The sequence below is a fragment of the Homalodisca vitripennis genome, unplaced genomic scaffold (genome assembly GCF_021130785.1).
Source record: "Homalodisca vitripennis isolate AUS2020 unplaced genomic scaffold, UT_GWSS_2.1 ScUCBcl_2468;HRSCAF=7267, whole genome shotgun sequence".
NCBI lineage: Eukaryota > Metazoa > Arthropoda > Insecta > Hemiptera > Cicadellidae > Homalodisca > Homalodisca vitripennis.
In genome coordinates this window covers 1-15,452 of record NW_025778584.1, presented here as the reverse complement: position 1 = coordinate 15,452, position 15,452 = coordinate 1, and the positions used below count along the sequence as shown (strand labels likewise).

Here is a 15,452-nt window from a genome sequence, read left to right as displayed (position 1 = left end):
ATAAGAAACACTAAGTACCAAAACAGTTATTTTAAAGCTGCGTCTAAGCTGAAATTTATTCATATTGTTCCATGTAAGCAGGAAAATGATCGGTAATTCAAAATGGATTGTAACATTTCGTTTCTGCACAGTTTGCTATAACCTAGATTCCTTAAAAATAAAGTGATAAAAAAATTAGAAATTACAGTAATTCATGGAAAATAACGTATAAGTTAATGGCTTAGTGATTGTAAATCTCAATAAATAAACTAAAAAACTGAGTAAAAAAATCTTACTCAGCAGATCAACTGTTGAGCAGAAAACAAGTTTAAAAAATACATTACATTACAAAAAGTTGCTATTCAACAGAAAAAACAATCCTGAAGTTTACTCATTTCTGCAATTAGCTAAGCTACTGACTCAGGATGGTAAAAAAAATAATGCATGTCTGTCCGCAATGTATCATGAGAACGTTTGAAAAGCACAGTTTGTACATTTAACTCACAGGTTATGTTTTTTTTTGTACCATAAAAAAACACTTATTCAAAAGCCTTCTAGCAAATAAATCCGATTGATCCAGATATTAGTAAGATAGGACTGGTATTGAATAGAATTTTATTCGATAATTTGAGATTTTAAATATTAGTATGTCTTTGTATGTCTTGTTTGTTTCAGAAAAACTTTGTAATATAAATAAATAAATCCTGCAGACATAATTTAATGTCAACTAAACCAGTGTCACAATATTTTTACGTTATGAATTAATCAAAAGTAAATTACAACTGGAATTCTTTTTACGAATTCAATTATTTCATCATTGATGACACACCAAGATTTGAAAAAATAAGGAGATCTAGGACATTTCATTTACTAAATTATCATTTGAAAAAATAAGTTTAAAAAAAGTGATAACGATGGCAAGTTTGCTCGTTTACTGACCCTGTTGAGGTAGCTGACACCAGCTTCGGCCTCACCCTGTTGCTCCGCGATCAAACCGAGGTTGAGGTACAACCGAGCTTGCATTTCAACCAGCTCCTTCTTATTCACATTACTCAGCCTGAAAACAGAGACGGAAAAACATGTCGCAATCATCATTTCCATAAAGCAATGTCACTACATTTACACTTTGTCTTTCAAACCAGTTACCTGTAATGATACAAGTTAAAGAGCTACTGAATTGTTATTTCTTTACTTGGGAGAAGAAGCTGGTAAAACCCTATCCCCATTAGGGTTTACTTCTGGCTTGCTTCTACCTTCCAGTTTAACCTATACTGGGTACAGCAAAATCCGATGTGTCACTTAAATCTGGGATGTCATTAACCACAAATGTTGAGATTTTGGGATGCAAAGGTATATCGATACTTCTAGTCTACTGCAGGGGATGACTGTTGGAGTTGGTGAGGCTCCCTATATGTTAAGGGCTGTTGCTATTCTACACATAAGGGTTTGCCACCCCTGCCTGCTTTGACTGGAGAAGTTCATACAGAGCAGACTTCCCCTTCTTCTAAAGATACATGACTCGAGATTAATGCACAAAATCATTCCTCAAGAATCTTAACAAAGGTGGCCCCTACCCCAACTTTAACGAACCAGAATATCCTGTCACTCCGGAAGCAGCACAAAGGTCCTTATAGGACCAAGTAAAATTTTTCAGCTTCTTGTCCTAAGACAACAAAAAAACCTCTCATTGCACTCAGTCCTAAAAGAATCTTTGCGCTTACTTCCAGTGTGAATGGATACTTACACAAGTAAATAAAAAATATTCAATTGAATGACAAAAATAAAGATTGAGGTTGCTTGATTTAAAAACAAAACCCTGCAAATTGAAAAGATTACTTACTTCTCGCAAACCTGGAGACTCTGCAGACAATATTTCTTGGCTTTTCCGAGCGTATCTTGCCTCTCAGCAGAATCAGGATTAGCAAACGTATCAGCTTTTATCAGGTACATGTGGCCGAGGTTTGCAAGAGCTCTCTGCTCCTCCACCGAGTCATTCTTCGACCTGGCCAAACTCTGCAATCACGTATCTCATTATTATCTTAGTATTTAACGAAGAGGAAAAATTATATAAAAAATTAGAGAAAGGATAGGATGGAAGCCACAATACAGAATCCTTTTATTAAGGACCCAACATATCCTTCTTAAAATTGTGTTGTTGTCTGTTCATTTGTGCAATAATTCTCAATAGAAAGATCCTACAGACATGAAACTTAGTATATAGGTTCCTCTTTATTTAAAATTGGAACTTTTTAACTCTAGCATGGTCATGATGAATACTGATTCCACCACCATTTTAGAAGACATTCAAAACGTATTGTAGCATAGAAGAGAACTTTCTAAAGATTTATTTTTTGGAACAGAATTATTTATTTACGTCTCTTTCTATCAGCATTTTGGAAGACGTTCAAAATGTATCTTAACCCTTAGCGAGCCACAAATAAATAACCAAAACTACTCCTAAGAGCCATACACCTTAAAAATAAAAAAATTCCCACATACCAAAACCAATTTTTTTTATAATTCTTATAACATAACAGGTAAAAAAAACGACAAAATATTTTTTTTCACTCTTTATTGTTAATTTACAGCCAAAAAAATGGTAAAATCATAATTTCACTGAACAAATTTAATTTTGACATTCTATATGTTCATATATAAAATTAACAATAGTTGAACACAATTATTGTTATATTTTACAAAAAACAAGCATATAGTAATTTGTATTTAGAGAAAATATAAAGAATATAGTAAAAATTTATATATATACAAATTAAATAAAATCAATGAACTAAAAAAAAAACTTGACAATAAAGCCCTACATCACAATAATAATAATACATAAACTACACTGCAAATTGATTAAAAATATTGATTAACATCAAAATTGAAAAGATAACTCCGTGGATCGAAAATGGAAGGGCGAATAAACATCTAACCTCACGGAAGGCTACAGGCGGACTAAGCGCGCATCAGTAGACGTCGTAGGCTCTGCAGGAGACTCATGAACATCCGGCCGCCCGCTATTTTTTTCGATCGAACAACAGTCGTGATCTTCAAAATAGACACGAACGATTGTCTCTTGTTTAGATAAACCTTGTTTGACAGTTTTTACTAAGTTTGTTACCCAGAAATGCTTTTAAATAATATTAAAATAAAAAATTGATTTTGCGTCAGTGGACGTCGTTGGCTTTTAGCGCTAGTTTAGGCATGACGTTTAGTAAACGTCATTGGCTCGGTAAGGGTTAAGACCGAAGAAAACTTTTAAATACTTAAGAGTAAGCATAAAATATTATAGTAAATGAGCCGTTCCAATTACGTAAAATATAGCAGAGGTTTAAAGAATAATCATCCAACAGAAAGCCTAATTTTTTTATGTACCTAGAAAAATACATTTACAATTTTTACGTTTATTTTAGATTTATAAAATGTATACTCACCTAAATACTTCAACTCGTGTTTTACGGCCAAAATCATACTTCTGCATGCTGCTATACACTTCACCGATCATCCTGTGGGCAACTGCCACATTGATAGTGTTGTTTGCTGCTTCTGCTGCTCTTTTTGCTTCCTGCAACATTTTGCAAAGTACAGTAGAGTAAAAATAGCAAATAATAATATTAAACTGTTGGGTTATTCCATATTAAGTCATCTAGGAGGTGTAACCCACTATCACAGATTTCAACGAAATTTTGTAAGTTTATTCCATTTATGGACATTAGATAGTTGCCAATAATTTGACAGTCCTTCATTGATTAGGTCAAGAGATATAATTTCTTCGTTTCATGAAATATTGCTATTTTTGTAGACTAACATTTTCTGCGATTTTCTTTCTCAAATGCTCATTTTTATTCAATTTTTTTTAATTTGACTATTTTTTCAGGTTTTCATGCAGTTATTAAGGATGTAATTAGAGTTTAGATAGTAATTTTCTTTAGGGAGAGACTTAGCTCTAAAGTAGAAAAGGCTGATTTTCGAACAAAATCTGACATGGTTTCTAAAAAAAAACGCTCATGACTAATTTCTGTCACTGTATAACCTGTTAAAAGTATTACCACTGGAAAGAGTACAGTAAGAGTTTTAAAATAGTGAAAAGGGTGTAAAATCAGTGAGCTTTTGAGTTAGTTAGTTAGTTAAAGGAAGTTATATACTATCAAACTTAGCATATACAATTTTTGGTGTTATGATGAATAGTAAAGCATGGTTAGATAAAAAAAATTATTTCTAAGATCAATCATATAATGTATTTACTTATTCCCTAAAAATATTATAAGCTTAATTATAACTCACTAATTTGTAAATGTAAACACAATTTACACAATTAACGTCTTTATTAAACTTTCTTTAAAAAAAGTCAAACAAACTATGAACACAATAAAAAATCTCATAATTTCATAAATACAATTCTTCATTTCTACAAATTTCCTAAATACAATAAAAATTATATAAATATGCATCATCTCTGTTTTAATCCTAATAATATTATAAATGCGAAAATGCCTTTGATTGCTTGTTTTGCTTTCAACCGTAAACTATTCAACTGATTGTATATTGAAATTTTACATGGATATTCTTAATAATGAAAAATCCCATCTTGGTCTCTAAAGTTGTTATATTAAAGTTGTAATATTAAATTAAAGTGTTACACGTAATCAACTGTAATGTGGAAAACATTATGTCATGACAGCACTATTTTATGTTTATTCAATAAAACCAATATTTTAAATATGTTTACTTTATAGTGCGAATGCATAGAGTAAGCTTGATAGTAACAACACTTCTTATTTAAATCTTCGAAAGCAAACTCAACATCGGCATCGGAAATAAATTCACTCGAACCAGAAATGCTCATACACAAAACACTGAAATACTTTATTACAAAAATATTATAGGACTCCATCGTAGTATGGAATGGATGACAACCGTCATAATGTAAGAATTATTAAAGTGTGTTGATACTACTGATGTTGATTTTAATTTTTAATTTTCAATAACAGTATCTATATGCATTAAATTTAGAAATCTATACTGTTTTGAATTCATCCTCGCTACGAAATTATATATAGCTATAAATATTGTTTCTCTGAGTAAATTAGCAAACTCCAATTTGGCGTTGGTAATATAATATATTTGAACTAGAAACTCTCTTAAAAGTGCAAAACCTGAAGTAAGAATTACTCCCCATTTCACTTAACTGCTGATTCTCTTAATCACAATTAAAAATGGGTACATGACATGATGATATATTAACTCCATATCAAAAATATCTAGGACCCTATCACATTACATCATAAGTTATTTTACTAAGAAAGCTATGAGCTACGACTTTTGGTCTAAAATAGTTCATGCTTTACTGAAATTATGATCGCAAATATCTAAAAATACTTTCTGGAAGTGGAACATACTCTTTTCAGAATTCATAATTCAGGTTTTAGATTGTTATAGCTACTGTGGTTAATGTAAACATTACTAAAAAAAAATTTCATCTTGATGAAGCCACTGTAATAATGAACTGTGCTGAAAAACTGCAGATTTATTGCAAAATGAAGTTTATTCCCATCACTGGATACACATCAGTTGTACACTGGATACACATCAGTTGTACACTGGATACACATCAGTTGTACACTGGATACACATCAGTTGTACACTGGATACACATCAGTTGTACACTGGGATATACACAAAATATGAAAGTGAATTAAAAGAAGCCTGACTCATTTTCATATCTGAAACATGACGTCGCTATTATAAAATTGTATCCAATAAAAACAATTGAATATATCAATAATGCATTCCCAGATGTTAAAAAAGTTCAGTATTTCACAGATGAATGCAGTGCTCAACAAAAAGACTTCAAAATCATGATGAAGCTATACCATCAGAAAGGTTTTTTTTTCATTCAAGCCATCATCATTTTATGCCACCAGTAATGGGAAGATAGTTTGTGATGGCAAATGGGGGAGGGAGGAATTTAAAAGAACTATAACACAGAGAAATGTGACAAAACTCGGTGCTTTAAAGTAATATCTGGAAACCACTCTGTCCGTATCTACTATTTATTATTAGATTATGTAAGTAGGTAAATACATACATACGTATTATAAATATGAAAAAAAATAGGTTAACATTTACGAGTGCTCACATGATCTGAACTTGAATTTAGGTATTAATTAGAGGGAGTTATTATTTTTCACCAGAAGTCCGAGGGATGGCCCATTCTAATTTGCGACATTTCCAATTTACTCAGACCACATGCCAGATCATTCAACTTCTCCATCAGATGATCTGTCAGGTGATCTGAGGTCGGGACAGCACCAATCGGAAATGCCCCTTGCCATCAGTGAAGACTTCAGAACCACCCCACACTTCTGGCGAAAAAAGAAACACATCCCTCTCAAAAGAGATAGTACTCAAATTCAAGCTCAAATTACTTGAACCCTCTTAAAGCTTAACTTTAACTTTGTTACTAGTAGTAACGTAATTATTCATAATTAGATTAACCTAATCTAAACATATGTTTTATTGTGTAATAACAAGTAGTAGATAGGGACAGAGTTGCCTCCAGATAATACCAAAGTACCCAAAATTCTAACAAAGCAAGCAGAACAAATTGCCAGTACATTACACATATTTCATTTTTGTGCTATAAAGTTTTCTCTATCTAGCTGGGGACGTAGTGGAACTCAAAAGAAACTAATGAGTTCGATTTGTTACAGAGAAGACAAATGATGGAACAAATTAAGTTATTATTCATGCCTTTGTCAAAATATGAAATAGCTGTTAAAAGAACAAATACATACACCGATTTATATCTAGAGTAGAACTTTATTAGTGGACAGATCAAAAATCGAATTGTATTTGAGCCATAAGTAAACAGGTGTTACATGTTTTTACAAAGCAAATCCATTCTAGAGACAAGACATTCCGCTGGACATGCTATGTAGAATGTTTTTCTGGGCATGTTATGGGATACCTCTCGCAATAAACTTTGGGAATATATAACAAATTGAGAGTGACATCAAGATAACATCATTTTCAGGAAAAAGATTAATTTCAATTAACGTATAATGCATCTATTAAAAATGTAATAAATGATATATTGTAATACCTTGTATTCTTCGAGGGCATTCTCAAATTCTTCTTTACTTGTGTACAGCTCTGCTAATTCTGAACATGCTAAAAATAGTTCATCTAAATTTCCTTCATTGATAGCTTTTTCTTTTTTCTTCCTCCATTCTGGAAAAGAAATTGGGTTCACAATAAAAACAAGAGAGCATTGAATACACTGCAATACCTTAATGAAATAATGAAAATAATAATTGTGAGCTATTAGGATTTTTTTTTACTTATTTTTAATGTATTTTTTATTTTATTTAGTTAAGCTATTGACTTGACCACATGATATCTGCATGCTGAAACAGCCAAAGGAAAACTTACAAAATGAATAAACAGACTAGGCTATGTAACATTTTTCCTAACCCTATTATCTATAGGATGTGAATAAAAACAACTGTAAAAATAGACAAGGTAAGAATCCACCACACCATGTAACTAGTAACAGGCTTCGCTGCGGTTGCATGTAAAATTTTACATCTACAGCTATGTTCAGTACGGTCACATGTTTAAAATATATGATTATGCTCAGTTTGCTTACAAATTTATTTATTCTGCAATTTTTTCGCTTCTATCAAAGTTACCCACAGGACAATATAAGTGTTTATACACGAACAACCAAATCCCAAGAAGTAACATGCACTACCAATTGAACTCAATGTCACCTCTTATAGAAATGAAGCTTCATACAAAATTTCTAGTCTATGGGTCTGTTTTTTTACGAGGTTTTGTGCAAAACAGACAGAAATTACATTTTTCTAGCCCTTAAGTGATACGTTTCACTAACGTTCAGCCAACTTGAGTAAAATATATGGTATGGTAGGTACCGATATTCTACTTTGCGCAACATTGTTCTTTTCATCTTGTTTTAAGGTTTTTTTCACAGTCTGATTTTATAATATAATAATCTGTTATTTAAACAAGTAAAAACAGAATTAGTAAATAAATAGCATAGACTACAATTGAGCATTAAGGTCTAATTATGATACATTTAAGTTTGTTCAATTTATTTTAGTATAAGAACCTTTTTTATATAAATTCTGAGGTAGACTTAGGACATTAACTTACGAATAACTTTAGCCTTAATATTGAAAAATAAAAAGTTGTTTTGTGATATATAGTAGTATCCCTGATAGGCACACTTCGAGAGCAGTTTATATATTTTGTTTGAAATATAATTTTTTTAAGTAATGATGATCTGATTTTGTTAAGTTTAAATCCCTGCAACATGGGAAACAAACTTAAAGTCATGTAAAGGCTTAATTTTAAAACAAAAATAATTTGTAATTTAACAATGTTTGTGTCTCGACAGAAGAATAACCATACATAGGCTATTGAAATGGAGTTATACATTTTAAAATTATTATTTCTAAAATATCTATATAGAAACCACACAAGTTTCAAATAATCCTATCTTGTGATAGCAAACTAACAATAATTTGTGCTATACAATTTTTTTTTTTTAAGTAAACTTAATTTATTGTAACATGTTAAAAAGAACCTAAAATTTTAGTTTGAAAATCAACAATATTCTAAAATTATTGAACGTATCCACTAAATTCTCGCAATGTTATCTTTCACACCTAAGTTTACTTACTTTGGAACGACATCGTGTTTCAGTTCTACAACTAAATTACAAAAAGATACACAAGCAGTGAGAGGATATTAACTCCTAAGCAAAGATAAATATGCAATGATCAATGGAGCCACATTTTATTATAACTTTTGTATCACAACTTCTGATCTAACATCATGATCAACCACTTCAAATCCTTCCTTAATTCCATTATTTTCTTTGAGAAAACCCGGCAACGTTTCTTTCGAAGTTCTCCCTCCATTTTATCATCTCTTGGTGTTGGGTTTTTGTTGATTTTTCTTAGGTTCAATTACATCAGGTACATTTTACCGCCAAATTGGAAATTCTGCGTATTATATTTTTTAACCAATGCTCAGGGAAAATAGAGGAATAGTAAAGAAGACATGAGGAGCAAATATATTGTACACTAGGGTTGCACATATAGGTAGGTACATATGACATCACTATCCATGATTTATCATGTATCCATTCCAAACCCCATTTACAATGCACATAAATTAATTATTCAAGCAAATAGATAGCGTAATATAAACCAGAAACATAACAATAATAAATCATTTAAGTATAGTAATGTTTAAACTAATTGACAATGCAGCTTAACTATCTCAAAATAAGCAACGAATAAAAGAGGCAACAAAATGTTAAACACTCTAATTTATTATAAGTTAGAAAAATAACATGCAACATTAAGGTAAATAGAAGGTTAAATTTAACAATAACAAGCTATGATAATACAATAAATATATAAACTATATTTGGCTAACAAAAGGTATGGCAATTTAGTTCATCAGTTCATGATGATTCGTTTGTTTAGTTCATTAATCATCTGATTTGACTTGTCGCGTACTCGCATTCTACCTACTTGTTGTTTTACAATACACTTTATGCTAAGATTAAAAATTCTAAAACCCCTCGAATTTGCACTGAAAATTATTAAACTCTACATTATAGAGTGCCTTAAATTAAAATTGTATGTTCCTTTTTGGGAGGCACATTTATTGGTTGAATGAATGAGTATTACTTAATTTACCAACTTATAAGTTTATAAACAGGTGTCACAGAAATATGATTCAGTTAAGTACACGATGTTCAAAATATTGCAAATTTTTGTTTAACGCTCTTTAAAAAGAAATGTTTTATTGAGTAATACGGTCGATCCAGGAGCCATCTGTGTAAAGCCATTTCCAAAACTCCTGCCTCCTTTGGGCTGGAGGGTTGTTGGCATGCAAATATACACCTTTGCTCTCATTTAGGAGGGGTTTCGCTCAGGCCTCAGACAGCCTTAGGTAATGTACTTTAAGGCTAGAGAGCATCCCATTTCTTATGTGATGAAACGCCACACCTATTCCTCGGCAAATTCTCCCGTAACAGCATACATTATCGCGTTATGAATATAAAAAGAGACAACAGAGATGATGTCTAAGAGTGTGAAGGAATTTCTACAAGTTTTCTTATGGTGAAGTTCTAGTAATGTTCTAAGACACTTTTTTTGTATAGTGAGGATTCATTGAAGATTGATAGCAAATATTTCACGTGCAACAAGGCCATATCGTAATTGGAATTCGGAAAGTGGGAAATAGGCTATCTTTGGTATGTATCCTGGTAAAAAAAACTACTTGATTTACCAAACAGCTGCTATGTTAGGTTTCTTCTTACTATATGGCTATTTCATACATTGGTTTAAATTCAGCCAATTTCTCTTAAACATTAAACTAATTTTAATCTTTTGTTTTAACTAACTTGTTTTTGTTTTGCACAGATAGCTGATTATAGACGCTAGTGACAGGTTGGTAATTACCAGAGGGGCAAGTGGAAATGCGTATTACAATCGTTTTATGAATTCCCTGACACCTTAACAACTAGTTAACTTTCTCTTCAAATTCGCCTACCCAGTCATGCCTAGCAAAGTCTCATATTTTGTACTTACCTTGCACTGTGGAAGGTATACCATACTTTCCATCCTCCACTGCGATAGAATTTATTACTCTTGCATTTCTTGACAGGGGATTGCATACGCACACAAGAACAAGTCACATGTCTTCACAATATTATATATTTCCAAAATCTTATGATATTCATTAATCTGAAAGTATTATTATTGATACTCAAATATAGAATTCCTTCCTGTAAATTATTATTTTCTTTCCTTAAACATTACTAATTTAAACTATAAATTTAATAATTTACTTATAAAATGTAGTCTCTTGTAAGAAGAATCCAATAGAAGTTAAGATGACTTGAGTTGTATCTTTACATTGTATCCAAAATTGTATATAAAATTGCCAATTAAAATTATTCAGGCCTAATTATTAATGAACCAGTAAATGACGATTAAGTAGAAGGAGCACTTTTAGTTAATAGTTAATTACTTATATATGTTAATAATATAGTTTATATTTAGACATAAAATATTTAGTTTAGTCGTCGTTGTAGTCGTAAAGACCACAAACAATAAAATTAATAATACATTTTTAAGAAATATCAATATTGATGACTTACTTGAATCTATTGCAATCATGCATTCAAGTGTTAAAATACAAGTAAAAGTAACATATATCAGATTTGAAGCACCATGGATTTGATCCTGATGTCTTCCAAGTCCATCGCCACTGCCGTTGTGATGGGTGGTGGAGAAGGGTTGAATTTGGCGGGAATCAAAGCACAAACAGCTGCCCAATCAACAGGTTATATCGGTCTTCTGGTCTGCTGTGTAGTTTGCTAGTTTTGTTTGTTTTGGAGTCGTCAATGTCAATTTCTAGTTAGTTTTGTTTTGTATGTATACTCACACAGTAATAAAATTATTTAATTAAATATTTGTAGTCATCATTTGTCATATAACTAAGATTCATTTGATTCATAACAATACAAATTATTTCAAACTCTTGTACTGTAACATCTATGCTATTATCGAGGTTATATTGTTTGAAATTGTTATTTTAAAAAATGATAGGAGACAAAGCCTTTGAACTAATTAAAGATTTGGAAAGGAGCAGGGGGAAGGTTTATTGCCATTTGATTGTAAGTACCTCCATAGATTGATTTCAGTACATTAATGAAGTTTATTTTACAAACTAGGTCCAGTTTAAAAAAATATCATAACTTCTTCTAAATGCTGATAAAATTATCAGAAAGTCAGGGTAGGGTACGATAAGTGGACCCGGTTTTTTATATATGACATAAACCATACAAATTGTGGCTCATAATTATTTATGAGTTTTCTATATTCCTATATACTCGTGTTTTAATTTAAAACATATGATTGTTATTTAGGACTATAGATACTTTTATATCAATTGATAGTCTAGGATTCAAGATGCGAATATTAGGTATCAATGATTATGTTCTTTGATATAAAAAAATCGGGTCCCGCTTATCGTACACTACCTGAAGGTCACCTTAGGAATTTATATTTAATAATTTAGGAAATCCTAATCAATTTTGACATACGTATTAATTTTGATAAAATACTAACATTCTGTTACCCAAACTATGTGCGGTTTTGGTATTCAAGGTAGGGTTGCAGGCATCATTATCATTATCATTGTTTATAAATTACAATATTTCCATTAATATCATTGATTTTAGATTCTCATAAAAACATTCAAGTAATCTACACAACATAACTATGCTTGGAAAACATGATTCAATGTGAATATTTAGTGTAGCTTCAGTTCACCTTCCTCTTAGTGCAGGCATGTGTAATCTGATGCTGTCACAGAATTGATTCCTGAAATCTGGAGTCATGTTCTTATGAAGGGATCCAAAAATTTGGCAACAGAAACTCAAAATTGAACTCTACATCGTAGTGCACTCAATTGTGCACCTGTGAGACAGTGTTAAAATAGACTATACCTCTTCATGTAGATTACCAATCATAATTTCAATGCTATTAATGCATTCTGCTCATTCTCTCAAACTATATTTTTAATATTAGAAATGAATATTAATTTGTGATTATCATTGTGCACTGTGATCAATATTATTAATATATCTGTACCTCAAAATATTTCTTGATAAATCCTAAGAATTATAATAATAATTTCTTATATATACCTTTTTCATTGAATACTAGTTAGGTATAAAAAGTTATTCTAAAACAGTTGCTGGTCTTAAAAATAATTTTCATTCAATCATACACTTCATTGATTTAAGAACCATGGATATTGCATTTTCCTTTACAGGAAATAGTAGATTAATAGTAGAGGTTTAAGAGTAAAACATTACGGATAGTCTTTCTAAAATGTTTGTAATTTACATTAAGTAATTTATTGCAGGGATGATCGGGTAAGACTTGTATTCGAAGAAATGAGAATGCTGTGTGAACAAATCTCTGAAGCGATGTAAGTAATATTGAATACTACGTCAGTAGTTACTCTAATTTGAAAATATTTTATCCAACAAAAGACACATTTCTGTATCATTTATCTGTATTATCATCACAAGGTTGATTTTACAACTTTAAGAAATTCAAAACTTAGGGAACAACGTTTGTTTTTAAGTAAGGGTTTAATTTATGTATTGTAAGACTCCACAAAAAAGTTAATAAAGCTTCTTGCAGGTGTGTAAATTTAATGTATACAATTGTTCCTTTCAGGAATTCTACTACAGATGTCGATGCAAACGAAATATTTCCAGAAGTGAAACTGGAGAAAGCAGCATTGGAGAGAAATCAAAGATGTCTTCTAGCGTATTTGTGAGTAGTTTCTTACTTTACTGGAAAGACAATGTACAATTCTTGACAGAAAGACAATGGAAAGACAATTCTTGATGAATGTACTTATAAATAGATTTTATGTCAAGTCTTTAGGACTATAGATACTTTTATATCAATTGATAGTCTAGGATTCAAGATGCGAATATTAGGTAATCGATGATTATATTCTTTGATATAAAAAATCGGGTTCGGCTTATCGTACACTACCTGAATGGTCACCTTAGGAATTTATATTTAATAATTTAGGAAATCCTAATCAATTTTTGACATACGTATTAATTTTGATAAAATATACTAACAATTAATTTGATGTATAGACTTGAAATTTTGCAAGAAGTTTCATTTTTCTATAGGAAAATTTAGTTCGATGATGTTGCATGTCACTTCTTGGAATTTTGCTGAGCTTTAGAAAACATTTTTATATTAGAACCATGATATCAATAAGAAAATGATAAAGTAAACAATGTAAACCAAACTAAGTACAGTAATATGACATTTAAATATGTGAAATTAATGAGTTTACTTTGTTTGATTGATTAATAAGACTTTCGTTAGATTGTTTGGGGTCTTTCACTACCCCTGTTAAAAATGTTACTTCTGATTCGGCTTAATTGCTAGCAGAGCTTTTAAGAATAAATTAAGCCCTAAACTTAAAATGCATATTAATACTTTGATATTATCTTGAGGTCACTATTTTTTGAAGTTTTTCTTAGTGGGGACTCTAAAAAACTACATTATTGGAATGAATAGACTGTTATTTGACTTACTGTGAAAATTATATGCCTTTATGATGATTGGTTCTTTTTTCTGCCTCCCAAAAGGAATCTATGTCAGTAAGAAAAAGGCCACTATCCTTAACTGCTATTTGTTTTTAGATTATAATAATAAATATGTAAATGACATACATACATATTATAACTATAAAGTTGCACAAAGAGATCTGAGTTTGAATTTAGAAACTATCTCGAGAGTTTTATTTTTTGCAAGGAAGTGAGGTTGTTGTTTCGATGTGGTTTGACGATCGGAAAAGTTGGGCCGAAAGTACTGATCGGAAATGCCCCTGACTATAAGTGCGGGCTTTATAAAATCTGTTAAAATATAGTAGCCTCCAGTTAATACTAAAGTACCCTGTATATTTTGCTTCACTATCACTAAGGGTTCTTGAAAAATGTGTCATGATACTTCTTTTCTACATAGAAAAGAATGAGCTGCGTCTCGATGATGGTGCGTGTCTATCCATGAGATTTGGCTGGGTGTTTACATAGCCTAAACTGTCCGCAGGATATGTCTAGAACCATTTTATATGTAGACTTTAAATTTTGCATGAAACATCATTTATACATAGAAAAGTATAAGTTCTATCTCTATGATGGTGCGAGTCCAACCACGAGATTTGGCTGAGTGTCATTGAAGACTATCAACGTAGTAGTCTAGCAAAATTTCTGCTTTCTGTCTGCCCGGTAGCTTTAAAAATTTCTTTCCTGACTGACGGTCTGTCTGTCCGCAAGGATATCTCTAGGATGACATTTTGCATGCAACTTTAGCAGGGCATGTTATGCTACATGTGGTGTAGCATACTCCTACCTTGCTATTATCTAATTATAGTAATTTTTAAGCAAGGTTTATTAAATTACAATTTACTTATAACAGATAATAGGCAAATTTTTCCAAAGAGATGATATTTTGTTTGAGTTTTTTAAATCAGTTGTACAGGGATGCTATTTGCACTGAGACTCCATTGATCTACAACTTTTTGAGAACAGAAAAACTTTCTACAAATCTTCACCTGCTTTAGTGCTGGTAATTGAAACACCATCTAATATCAAAGTAGGCAGGAAAGATCATGGGCAAGTGGAGGTACATTGTTAATGAAGCTTCATAATGTAAAAGATGTAGAGAAAGGGGTTAACAAAGGAGAAGGAGGAGCTGTCCAAAAAGTAAGGTACATTTTTAAATTATAGAGTACTAACATGAAAAACCGAATGTTAACAATATACATTTGAAAGATAAATTCTATAGCAGTTTTTTATTAATATGTCTTATCATAGC

General features: G+C 31.1%; 2 protein-coding genes across 2 annotated transcripts in view; both read right to left on the bottom strand.

The window, feature by feature from the left end:
* Positions 1 to 1,071, bottom strand: part of LOC124372059 (tonsoku-like protein) — a 36,465-nt gene extending 35,394 nt beyond the window's left edge. Inside the window, exon 1 of the mRNA XM_046830421.1 lies at positions 919 to 1,071. Within this exon, the coding sequence (XP_046686377.1) occupies positions 919 to 1,071 (153 nt within the window). The remainder of the gene's footprint in view (positions 1 to 918) is intronic.
* LOC124372061 (tonsoku-like protein) lies at positions 919 to 8,974 on the bottom strand. The gene is made up of 5 exons (XM_046830422.1): positions 8,690 to 8,974; positions 7,088 to 7,215; positions 3,417 to 3,547; positions 1,820 to 1,992; positions 919 to 1,036 (listed from the first exon to the last, which is right to left on the bottom strand). Exons 1-4 carry the CDS (start codon positions 8,700 to 8,702, stop codon positions 1,920 to 1,922), a joined length of 345 nt encoding a protein of 114 aa, XP_046686378.1. The 5' UTR covers positions 8,703 to 8,974; the 3' UTR covers positions 919 to 1,036; positions 1,820 to 1,919.
* Between the last annotated feature and the right edge of the window lie 6,478 nt (positions 8,975 to 15,452).

What these genes read in the sequence shown, in the direction of transcription:
- LOC124372061 (XM_046830422.1), bottom strand. An exon ending in ATGCCCTCGAAGAATACAAG is followed by an intron (nt 3,548 to 7,087) that starts GTATTACAATAT and finishes AAAATGTTGCAG; the next exon opens with GAAGCAAAAAGAGCAGCAGA. An exon ending in ACACGAGTTGAAGTATTTAG is followed by an intron (nt 1,993 to 3,416) that starts GTGAGTATACAT and finishes ACGTGATTGCAG; the next exon opens with AGTTTGGCCAGGTCGAAGAA.